We start from the raw sequence: 12,485 nt of genomic DNA, 5'->3' as shown, positions 1-12,485 counted from the left end.
TGACTAAAAACCAGCCCCAATATCTCTGAACAGTAAGTGTTCTAAAATGGTCGAACAACTGACATTTTCCTGTGATATAAATGACAACTATCACCAGCTTCATAGAGATAACCTTTAAAGACAAAAGCAGAACTTCCAGTTATAACGGCTGTAATCCTGTAACCTTTACAGGATCGCTGTAGTCAATAGGCTTATGAGGATGCATACCCAGGCATGGGACTGCAGTTTTGAACTTGTATGTTTGGAATCCACAAACAAATTGATTCCTGCTTTTGCAGACATGCAAATTATTTAGAATGTGATGTGACAGCTGGTATGTACCATTTGTTTTTGGCCCAGGGAGTGACTGAAAATGGGAAATAAATTGTTAGTGGTTATTTATCTAAAAAAATGACAAGAGAACTTGGTAAAGCAATGAATGAACATTTTATATTTAATTTACATTTTGACATTTTTGCACATAAATAACAATGTAAACTGGTACGTAAACATAAGATAGTTTGTTCTAGCAAAGTAAAAAGCCTGTTAACTTTGGTCAGAGACTGTTCTTAAAAACAAAACAAAACACTGATCGTTGCTACATTCACATGTAAAGGTCCTAAATGGAGACAAGAATGGACAGAGAAAAAGCAATTCTTAAAGCTGATGTATATAAATCTTTGTAAAATTTGTATCAAATACAAGAAAGCACTACAGGCAATTATTAAAAGCAAATGTGTGTCCAGTGATAAGAGTAGTGGTCCTTTGGTTTATCCTACAGTTAAATCCTACATCATGAAACACTGCTACATTTAAATATATTTGTCTCACAATTTATGGGAATAGAAATGTAATGAACTGTAGTCCTTCCTTCAAAAGCTATACTTTCCTTGGATTATTTTTAGGCCGTAGATATGTTTGGTGTTTTAAATAAGAAGGCATTAGAATGAGATCATTTCTGAAACAGTCTAATTCCTTAAGACTATAATGAGATAGACATATATACATATATTGGTAAAGAGTGTAATAATGCTGTTTCTTTTTCTCCGTTTTGTACATGTGATCATGCAACTTTTTAAGAGGCAGAGGAAACTATGGCAGACTTCCCGGAGTACTTTAAATAGCTCATCCTACTCTTTACCATTCTGTATTCTACTTAAGTGGTTAAGATTAGGTTCCCGACCCCCTCCTCCAGATTTCTGATTGTTTATGTCATCAAATCCTCAATAAGACTATGAGGTCAGATACGACTCAGCTATGCAATTGTCACAGAATTTGTGGGGATGCTATAATATATGGATACACTTATTCATGCAAATAATAGTTTACAGGATCAAGTCCCAGTAAATTACTGTGCATGTACAAATGATGGATTTCTGAGCACAGTATTATGGCTTAGAGGCTGATCAATTCAACCCTTTGGTGGATGAAGCTATGTTAAACAGATTTTATTATAAGGTTTGGCTCACAAACTTAAGTGGTATAAAAATATACACACATATATGGTATATTGGTATAAATATCTATAAATATATATGTATTCTTTGCTACACCTTGTATGCCAACATGGTATCTTTGGGCTTAGCAAAACAATAAGATTTACAAAAAAGAAAATAATGTGCATTCTATCTTCTTCTCTGCACATTTTGGTTTGTTCTCTAAAGTAGCAAAGCATAGATAAAACAGCATTTTCTGCACCACTGGACACACTCAATGAGGTAACTGTTGTTCAGCAAGTTTGCAATGCCCTTTTCATCTTTAATTAAATTAACCACAAAATGTACTATTACAAATACTGAGAGAAATCTTGAGTCACACAGGAAAGAAAGAAAAATACAATCGGGTATGCCAAGAAAGAACTGTGTTACCAACTTCTATCCAAGGAAAGTGGGTAAACCAGGAGGGGGCGGGCGGGGGGGGGAGTGGAGAGGAAGAAATCCATCATACTTTCTTTCCTAGGGAATGTAGAAATCAGATTCCATCCCAGGATTCCACTAGTAAAATTTTCAGCAATACCATCATTTGCAGGCAGCATCTTTGGAATATTATGATTTGTCTACTTGTATAAAACCATTTAGTAGAGGGGAAAAGCAAGTCCTTTTGTAATACTATTGCTCAAAATGTCATGATTTATGACTTTTTATTTTAAAAGTCCACCTGATTCATGATTTCTGGCAAAGCATTCAACTTTCCCACTATCTATCTATACCTGCAGCAGTGACATTCCCTCTCTGGCAGCTGCAGTGGCAACTGATGAAGACAAGAGACAAGACATTAAAACAATGTTTACCAGCGGTACTTCTGGGACCTGCGGCGTGCCACCTGGCATCCCGCGTGGCTGCTGCCATGGCTCCGGCACTCACCTGCCCTCTGCATAAGCAGAGGCCAGGTGGAGTGCCAGAGTACTGCTAGTAATCACTTGTAAGAGGTACTTCGCGCCACCCCCAGCACTGCCCTCACCTGCCGCCACTGGGCTGTTGCAGGTATTTAGGAGTAACTTAATACGTTTACCCACTTCATTCAATGACAGCATTGTACCAACAAGAGGGGTTTCTAGGATTTACCTTTGGCAAACAGATATGTAACATTTTCTCCCTTCTTTCCCTGCCCCCTATTCAATCTTAGGGGTTTTTTTTTTGCTGCTGTTGTTTTTTAAACAGATGTGCAGGAAGAAAATCTAAAAAGAATGGCCACAGGACAACAAACAAAACAGTAATATTCAACATTACAATGAATTTTATCATCATTGTAACTTCCCCCCTAACTATTGCTTTTTGAATGGTAAATTGCATAATAAGTTATGAAGTACTGTTACAGGAAAAGGATTATGGAGAAAAGATTGTCTTATTTGGAAGTGGGGGAGGCAGTACACAGCCTTTGCCTCTTTTCATGCCCTGAGAATACAACAACTTTGGAGTTCCTTCTTTGAACAGGAGATAGAGAAACTACTGTAAGCCAAGATTGCTTTGCAGCATTGACATCATCATATTCAAGCAATTGCTACAGGCACCCTGACTTGCCAAGTCATAAATTAAAAAACAAACACTTGTTCGCCAGACATACCAATGCACATGAACCTATGCAGATGTGCACACACTCACTCTCTGTCTCTCACACACACCCCCCACAGTATTTTAGGAGTCCATTGGTTCATCTGTTTCTTGCTTGACCTTTATAGGTACCCGAGGTAGTGGATGACCATGAGGCAACTTCACAATTGACATGTCTGATGATTCATAAAGATTACATCCTGAGGAGACCAGCCCATTTCCCAGGTTCCTTTGCAATGATGCTTTAAGACTGGCTCCTTCTATCTCTCTCCTGAGTACAGCCAGTATTTCTGTTTCCACCACAGATGCCATGTCAATGTTGTCCTCAACATCGTCCAACCTGTCCGCACTGTCACTGATGTCAAATTTCTCGATCTCTTCATTGATCCGATTCAGGTCCTCTGTAGAGAGGTTAGATGCAGGGACAACAGGGCAGTTGCCCTTGAGGTGGACCTTGAGGCTACAAAGGTGGATATAGCTCTTATGGCAGTGGATACACTTGTGTGGGCGCTCTCTGGTGTGGAGTCGCTTGTGCAGTTTCAGGTGCACAAACTGGGTGAATTTAGCAGTGCAAAGCTTGCACTGATAAGGCTTCTCCCCAGAGTGAAGTCGCAGATGGGTCTTCAGGTTGCTTGTGCTGCTAAATCGCTTATGGCAGACCTAATTAGTGAGAAAAAAATAAGAGTGCATGAAGGAGCATTATGTGTTCTACTAAAAAATGCATTAAAAAGGAGCGCGTACATGACCCTGGAAAAGACATGTACCCTCATACAGCCTTCCTGTTTAACCTCTCATTTAAAATCTCACCAGTGTATTTATTAATGCTTGGACTGGTTCAGACACCATGCAGAACCTGAGTTAAGAGTTGGACCCTGCACAATGTCCCTGAGTCTCAGAAATGCATGCTCCCCATCCGCATCTCCACTTGAGTGTCTACTTTCTATCTAGGTCCAAGGTTGGTCATGTTGTCCAAGCCCATCAATCTCACCTACCTGATACAAATAACCTGAGATCTGTACGCAAGGTTTGAAGTGTGTTACAGATCTTGCGTAGGTTAGAACAAACCAAGAAGGTTAGAATAAACTGAGAATGGTCGACTTGGATGCCACAACCAAATCCATGCTTATTTTAACCTAGATAGGAAGTAGACACTTGAGATGGCACTGTGTGTGTGCACACACATTTCTGAGGCTCAGGGACATCACAGGGAGCCTGGCTCTAATTAAGGTTCGGTGTGACATCTGAATCAGTCCTATGATGAATAATGTGTAGCTAACACCATATATGCCAGACTTCTAAACATCCAGGGGCTAAAACCCAAAGAAGCACTCTGTGCATGTGAGGAAGAACAATGCACGCAGCCAGAATTGTGTTTTGATGTTTGTGCTGCTACAGTTACCACTGCCAAAGAGAAAAATCTGTTTTCTTTAAACATGAAAAGCTGTTTGTATCTTTGGTAGTGGGAAATAACATTAAACAATGCTCCAGCTGCTTGTTCAGTTCTGCCTCATGTGTGCATAGCATGTCTTTGAGCCACACTCATGATCATCTTATATGAACTACTACATACCTGACACTCATGGGGCTTTTCGCCTGTGTGTACCAGATAGTGCTTCTGGAGGTGAGCCAGCTGAGTAAACCCTTTATTGCAAGTAGTACATTTAAATGGTCTTTCTCCACTGTGCACACGAAGGTGGACCTTTAAAGAAACATAAATTTTATTGCAGTCTTTCATCAACAGCTAAGATAGTATTGTAGGTATTATGATTTACTTGTTGAGTACCTACAATACCAGGCATTATACAAAAATCATAACAGCAGAAATATCCAAAACTATTGTTATTCAGTGGTTCACATACCGTACAGAGTTTTGTAGGCATTTTGCACACTGTGGGTGCTACTGCATCTTCCAAATGCAAGTTGCACTAGATTGCACATTGTGCAAATGCTGAAATTGTGCGAAGTGGCTGCATGATCACATGGCCCTTTTGCAGTTTCAGTGTTTGCACATGTGCACTGGCACAACTTGCATTTGGAAAATGTGGCAGCACTTGTGGTGCACAAAACCTGTGTGGTATGTAAGCCAATGCTTAGAAAACAGGAAGGTTTTAAGATTTAAAGTGAAATAAAAAATTCAGTAACACAGCTGTTCTGAAGACCTTAGGGCTATTTTGTACATATACCAATGTTTAAAGACAGAACATCTAGAGAAAAATAATCAGACTAAGAACAATTTTTGAAAAATACTAAGAGGGAGGTAATGAGTTCTAATTGTGTGCTGCTATTAGGGATTAGTCCATGGGTGTATCACACTCTTCCTAAACACCATCCAAGATTCTCCAATGAGAATGACACCTAAGTGAGTAAGGAGAGCCAATGCAGGGCTGTGTTGAGCAGTGGCTAAGTGTGAGAACCAGATATCCTTTGGTTCAAGTTTTGCCTTGGCACTGTACAGGATTGCGGCTGCTGACCAGGCCACAGAGCTCAGCACTCTGTTGGGTGGTGACTCCAGCTGCCCCCGGATGCATTAGTGTGTGTGGGGGGCACTTCCTCCACAGTTGTTGCTCAGAGGTTGTGTTTCCCCCCCCTACATGCTCATTAGGTGTTACTGTCTATATAGAGATTATGTATTATCATTATCGCTATCAGCTATATATGACTATTTTGACCATCAGCTATGTATGACTATGACACATGACTGTTTTCACAATTGAATGATTTATCTGATGGATTTATCCAGAACTAGAAAAAAGCTTCATAGCAGAATTGAAACCCTTCAAAGAGAAAGTGGGCTGATTACAGGTCTTGCCCACTTGATGAACCCAGCTTGTTTAGTTGCTGTAGGGAAATACCAGTTCTGCCTATTGTTTGTCCTACCTAGATTTCAAATCTTTAAACATGTAAAACTGTAACCATCTCATGAAGGAAAAGCACATGACCTCTATGTCAAGACATAATACTAGAATCAAGGTAGACTCTTAATCTCTAGAAGAAAACAGGTTCTTTAGCCAGCTGAGAGAGATACTTAAACACAAATCTCCCTAAAAAGATAGCAATGGGAAGGTTGGCTATACGTAAGATGTGTCTAGAAATATCTCTTTCAATTAAAAAAAGGGTTTATTTGAAGCCCTACCTTCAGGTTAGAGAGTTGGCCAAAGGTTTTGGAGCAGACATTGCATTCATACTTTATTTTCCCATTCTGTTTCTTCAGTGGATATGGAAGGGTTTTGTAACCGGTCATATTTCGCTTGCTCTTGATGAGATTCATGGCTTCTTCACTGCTGGTGGCAGCCACCACTGCTGAGGTAGGTTTAGGTTGCATTATGTGTTCTGAAGTAGCTGCTGTGCCTGCTGTGGGCGATCCACTGGTTGGGCTGCAGGGCTTGTCTTTCATGCTGGCTGCAGCTCCTGTGATGGAGAAGGCACTGTTATGTGCAGGGATGAGGAAGTCCCTTGGATGGTCAGGCTGCAACGGCTGGCGACTTCCATCAGACGGCAAGGAACTTGGTAGGGCAGAAGAGTTCAGCATATGATTAGAGATGCTTCTTCCACCAATCAGGCCGCTGCAGAAAGGATACATCCTTGGGAAGAGATTGAAATTGTTGATGCCCATGCCATATGGCGGTAACAGGAACTTGGGGTAGTGAAAGGCTGGTGGAAGATGGCTCGAGGGTGCATATCCAGAGTATGACCCTAATCCTTCGGAGCTATAGAGTCCGTTGAAGTAAGAATAAGGTTCCCTGTACTCTTGAGACATAGGAGTTAGAGGTGAAACTGTAACTCCTGGACTGCTGTGAGGGCTTGAGCTTTTTAAACTTTGGTCTGGGCTACTTCTTGCTGAGGGACTTGGCGTGGTAGAAGACTGGATGGGTGAGTGGGCAATGTAACTAGGCCTCTCAATCCCACAAGACAGAGAAGTCTTCAGGTAATCTTCTGGAATGTGAGGTCGAATTGGGTAGACAATTCGAGGATAGAAAGGCCTTTCAGGGCTACAGTTTTTTCTTAAGCCCTCCAAGTCTTTTTCTTGTGCAGGTTGCAAAAGATGGGTGTGGAATAAGTCCTTTCCTTTAGGATGAGTGGAATCAGTTTTCAGAATTTCCTTCACACTGTGCTCTCTTTTGGGAACATTTTTCTGATGAAGTTCATCTTTGTCATTAGTTATCTTTGGATTAACATGGCTTTTTGCTGAAATTAAAAAGAGAAATGAATATTCAATATGTATATATATGCAATTTAAATTTTAGAACATTTAAAGAACAAACTTAACCAAAAAGGATTAAATAGCCAACTCCTGTCAAAGTAAAGTAAAATCTTTGGAACTTGCCTTGATCATTAGCCTCCATCTTTTTTTTAAAAAGTAGATACTGGGCAGTGCACTCATAAGGTGAATAACACCAGGTTAAACTCAGTGGACAAAATCAGTAGCTATTTATTAAATACTAGATGATTACTATGAGCCTGTAACTAACTTGAGATTTAGGTGTTGGGAGATTTATAAACATAAACAAACAAACAAACTTCCAGGGACATAGTTTGGGGAGCCAGAAGTGGCTGCAGAAAGAAAGAGGAGAGAACAGAAAATCACCCTTTCTTCCTTGTGTAACAGAAAACCTGGTGTCTCTGTGGAAAGTTAGTTTGGATGTTAGTCACTGTGTTTAGCGCAAAATGAATGAATTTAAAAACATTTCTGCCCGTATTCTTGATACTCAAATTTCTTTCTTTGGTAAGAAGTGCCTATTTGCTTGGTAACTCTGAACTTGAGCCTGATTTACTGTATCTTATTTCCAGCAGGTCTTTGCATTTTGTGGTAGAAATGCGTACATACTGGCCTACATCCAGATTAGTACCACACTAGTGCAGCAGTACTGAGTTCTAGACTCATATTGTGCTGTCACACAATTGGGGGAAGAGAGGTTTTCAGTGATCAACTCTTCCTTCAGGTCCACTGTGCATCAAGAAAATATGCCCTTGAGGGTTGTGTGGGTAGGTGGGCAAACCCCATGCAGAGGAAAAGGAGAAAATTCTGTTTTATTTTAATGAATTCATTGATTTAACAAAAACAGCAAAGTTTATGCATTTAAAATCATTTTAAGTAAAGCCTCTTGTACTAACCAGAATGTTGTGGAAGGTTCAGAGTTACCACACAAATAAGCACTAATTACCAAAGACAAAGATTTAGATACCAAATATTTATATTTTATCATATAGAGATGTAGACATGCAAATTAAAATATTTAGCATGTACATTACTTGTTTCTACCCCAAAACATGTTAGGAAGCTACCAACTTTTTCTTGTAATATGTATATTTCTGAAATATGCTTCGGTAGTGTATATGTGAAGAGAAAACAAGATATGTAGCCTCATCATGCATTTTTAGTGTTCTGGTGTCTACTGTAAAGTCTGAGGTGGTCCCAGATCTTAAGTTTTAAAGAAAAGCAACCACAATCCACCCCCTGCCACCGCCCCAGATTTGAGGGACTGGTCTCTTCCTCTGGACATTTTAAATCTTACTATGTACATTGAGGGTATAATTTAAAAAGTAGTTGTATGCTTTAAAAAATATGCACATGTACATATTGTCTACAACACAGTATGCGAATGAGAATTTTCTATAAACATCCTCAAACACAGTCTCTTTTTTCATTACTTTAGCATATATCAACAATGCACGAACATAATAACAGCCCTGCTGGATCAGGCTGAAGGCCTATCTAATCCAGAATCCTGTTCCACACAGTGGCCCACCAGACCAATGAAAACAAAGTAGCACTGATGCTTATATTTGTAGATAACAAAGCAGTATCCCACCTATACCCCGTCTAATCAAACAGCTTTGAACACTTTTCTTTCTAAAAGGTGACAGAGCAGTCATGTGCGAGTAGCAAAACTGTGGATGAAATGTGTGCTTGTCCGCTATTCGACATTTAACATCCTGTGTAAGACTTTATATGAAATAGGAATTATCTTTCATTTTGTTGGCCAATATTTCAGAATTGAGAATTAGTACCTGGCTTATCCCACAAAGATTAGCTACCTATTCCGCCCCCCCAAGTGCCACTTTCTCTCCTGGAACACATACTAATCACTAAGGTTGGTCCAGCAACAGTAATAGATCTAGCAACAGTAAAAGATCTGTTAAGAGGAATAATCACTAGCATATTTAATTGCTTTTTGACATCTTCACATTCACAAGAAACACCTCAGTGAACATTATCTTCATGTTCGTCTTTTCTTTTGATCAGCTAGCTTTTGACTGAGGCAGCAAACCAAAACAAACACCCCAGTGTGACACTATCGAGAGAACTGCTGCTGAAGTATTGAAAAAACGGGGGGGGGGGATGGTGTTGATAAGGGGTATGAACCCAGTGGACAAATAAATAAATATTTCCCTTATCAGGCTCCTATCAGACCTTTAGCAGACTCTGTCAGGCAGGCAGGAAGTTAAAACTGTCACTTTTTTTAAAAAAGATAAATGGCACAGGAGAAGACAGCACTACTGGATGAGGTACAGGAAGCAGAGCATCGTATAGCTGTTCACACACTGGTCCAATGTGCACACTCAACATTAGGGATGTGCACAAATAGATGTTTTTGATTTGATTTGTGTCCAAAACAAATCACCCCTGATTTGGTTTGTATCCAAATCTACCCCCTCCAAATAACTTCAGATTCGATTTGTATTTGCTTTGATTAGATTCAGACCCGGACCGATTCGGACCACTTAACAAGGTCCTAAGGACACCAAATCTGGGTGGTGGGTAGGTACCCACGGCCACCACTTACCACTCAAATTTCAAAGCAGTGGGACACCTGGTTGATTTTTAATGAATTTCTTTAGTTTTTACTGATTTTGAACATTTCTGCCATAGGAAACAATGAAGATTCGAAATTGCCATATCCTAAACCTAACATGGACCCCTAGCTTTCATTTTTTTAAAAAAGCTAAGCTCTGGCCCTTGTAGAAGTGGAGTTATGGAGCAAAATGTGCAGTCACTATTTTTCAAGTGTTTTGATTCTTTGGTGTATAATAACTTTTCCTCATAATTAATCCCGAGGAGGGATTTTTTCTTCTGCTCATTTTGAACTGTCAACTGCCATGTGCCAACTATACCCCCACCTGCTAGGCAGTGGAGTACTCATTTTAATTTTTAATAATATTGAAATGATTAGATTCTTTGGTGTCTAATAACCTTTCCTCATAATGAATCCCTATGAGGATTCATAGCCTTCGTTTCTTCTGTTCATTTTGACTATCATTGGCCAGTGCCAACTGTCAACTGCCATGTGTCAACTACACGCCCCCACCCCACACACACTGTGGTACTGTTTATTTTTTTAGGTATTTTTGAAGTGTTTAGATTCCTTGGTGTCTTCATTACACACCTTCATTTCTTCTGTTCATTTGACCCCACTGCTTTGCAGGTGTGGGTGGGGAATCAGTGGCATCCCATGTTCCAACTACAAGCCACTGAGTGGGTACTCAGTTTATATTTTAGGAATTTTTGAGGTGTTTAGACTCTGATGTGTAATGAATCCTCATAGGGATTCATTATGAGGAAAGGTTATTAGACACCAAAGAGCCTAAACACTTGAAAAAAATCCTAGAACATAAACTGAGTAGTACCCCACTGCTTTGTGGGTGGGACTGGGGTGTAGTTGGCACATGGCAGTTGACAGTTGGCACTGTTGAAAAGACAGTCAAAATAAACAGTAGAAATGAAGGGGTGTAATGAATCCTCATAGGGATTCATTGAGGGAAAGTTATTATACACCAAAGAATCCAAAAACTTGAAAAATAGTCACCACACATTTTGCTCCATAACTCCACTTCTGCAAGGGCTAGAGCTTAGCTTTTTAAAAAATGAAAGCTGGGAATCTGGGGGAATTAATAGGAGGGATCAGAATCTCGAACTGATTTGAATCAATCACAATTCGATTTGTACCCAAATCTAGCCATAGACCACAGGGGTGATTTGTTTTGTCCCCAAATCACCCGAATCAGCAAGATTCAGGTACAAATAGGTTTGTACCCAAATCAATTTGCACATCCCTACTCAACATGCAGTGAAGCACAGGAGTGAGATGGCGGGTTTTTGTATGCCTCTTTCACTATGCATAGAACATGCTATTATGTTTATCTCCTATGCCAGGCCTGCTGAACTTTGCCCCCACCCCCAGGAGATTTTGGACTACAACTCCCATAATCCCCAGCCATAGTGGCCAATAGCCAGGGATTGTGGGAGTTGTAGGCCAACATCTGCAGGAGGGCCAAAGCTAAGCAGGCCTGTCCTATGCACATACATACCAGTAAGTATAGGCCCCATCTATAGGAGCTGAATAGGAGCTGGGACTCTCTTGTGGTGGGCATGCATATGAATCAGTCTCTGAATAATTCCAAGTGTGATGAGGATTCACAACTTGGGGTACGTATGGTACCCTTTGTGTAGGAGAAACAGCGGTTATGAAAGAAAAACAGACACATATGCAGAGAATGTACATTTCTTGGTAGAAAGATCCAACACGACAGACTTGACTAACTCAGTAAACCATGTTTTTCACAAGGGGCCAAAGAATCACTACTCTTTTAAAAATTTGGATACATAAATAGGAACTGTAGAAACGAAGATGAACATATTTTTTCACCTATTAAACTCAATCTGATGAACATTTACTTCAGTGCAGTGCTATAAAAGCCTTTGAAGCAACATAAGCCTAAGTGTATGATGAATCATGATCTCCCTAAAGCAGTTTGAAAAACTGTCTCCTTTGTGGCTCTTTTACTAGCTGCCTGAGAGATTTTATTCTAATTCTTTCCCCTGAGACCTTGAAAAATAAGTTGTGGGTGTGCAGTCATTTCTGGAGTAAATGTTACTGAACGTTTTGAGTAGTAAATTTTAATAATGCTGATTCACACTAAATGAGGTGTCTATTTTGCTAATAGAAAGAGAACCTAGGAGTACTGAGGTAGGCAAAAAAAAAAAAAAAAACCCCTACAAATTAGGAACATAGACAAATGTTTACCATTCCATTATTCATTATTTGTCTTATGCTGGTCTAAGACCAAAATAAAGATTGATCTTTATTTGTCTCTAAATGGATCACAGATGACCTGTTCACAGCGCAGTGAATTCCACAGCTAAAGCAGGGATCTAAATCTAAGAAGAGTCTGGACAGATCAGACTGAGGTTTGTCTAGTCTTGCATCTTCTTTTACGTAGTGACCCACCAAATGCTTCTGAAACCCACAAGCAAGGCCCTGTTACCCCCGCAAAATGATATACTGCTTCTGACCTCCACATGTACCCTTATGCAATTCTCAAAGCAGATATATTATTATACATCAGTCACCATGAAATCAGTCCCAAATCTCTGCTGTGAAGAAGTTGGCATAGACTGGGCAGTACCTCACTAAAAGTGTTTGTCTATGTTTTTTTATCATAGGTTTTTCATCTTCC

The 12,485-nt window shown here is 39.9% G+C and overlaps 1 protein-coding gene across 11 annotated transcripts in view; it reads right to left on the bottom strand.

Moving 5' to 3' along the window:
- Positions 1-407: 407 nt before the first annotated feature.
- Positions 408-12,485, bottom strand: part of PRDM1 (PR/SET domain 1) — a 125,643-nt gene continuing 113,565 nt past the window's right edge. For all 11 annotated transcript variants that reach the window (XM_053284888.1, XM_053285047.1, XM_053284963.1 and 8 more), the window contains 3 exons: positions 6,163-7,214; positions 4,600-4,728; positions 408-3,689 (listed from right to left, as the gene is read on the bottom strand). In XM_053284888.1, coding sequence (XP_053140863.1) covers positions 3,114-3,689; positions 4,600-4,728; positions 6,163-7,214 — 1,757 coding nt within the window. In that variant the 3' untranslated portion in view covers positions 408-3,113. The remainder of the gene's footprint in view (positions 3,690-4,599; positions 4,729-6,162; positions 7,215-12,485) is intronic.

The sequence above is a fragment of the Hemicordylus capensis genome, chromosome 1, assembly GCF_027244095.1.
Source record: "Hemicordylus capensis ecotype Gifberg chromosome 1, rHemCap1.1.pri, whole genome shotgun sequence".
NCBI lineage: Eukaryota > Metazoa > Chordata > Lepidosauria > Squamata > Cordylidae > Hemicordylus > Hemicordylus capensis.
The sequence above is the reverse complement of the archived record's forward strand: the minus strand, read 5'-3'. Positions and strand labels throughout refer to the sequence as shown.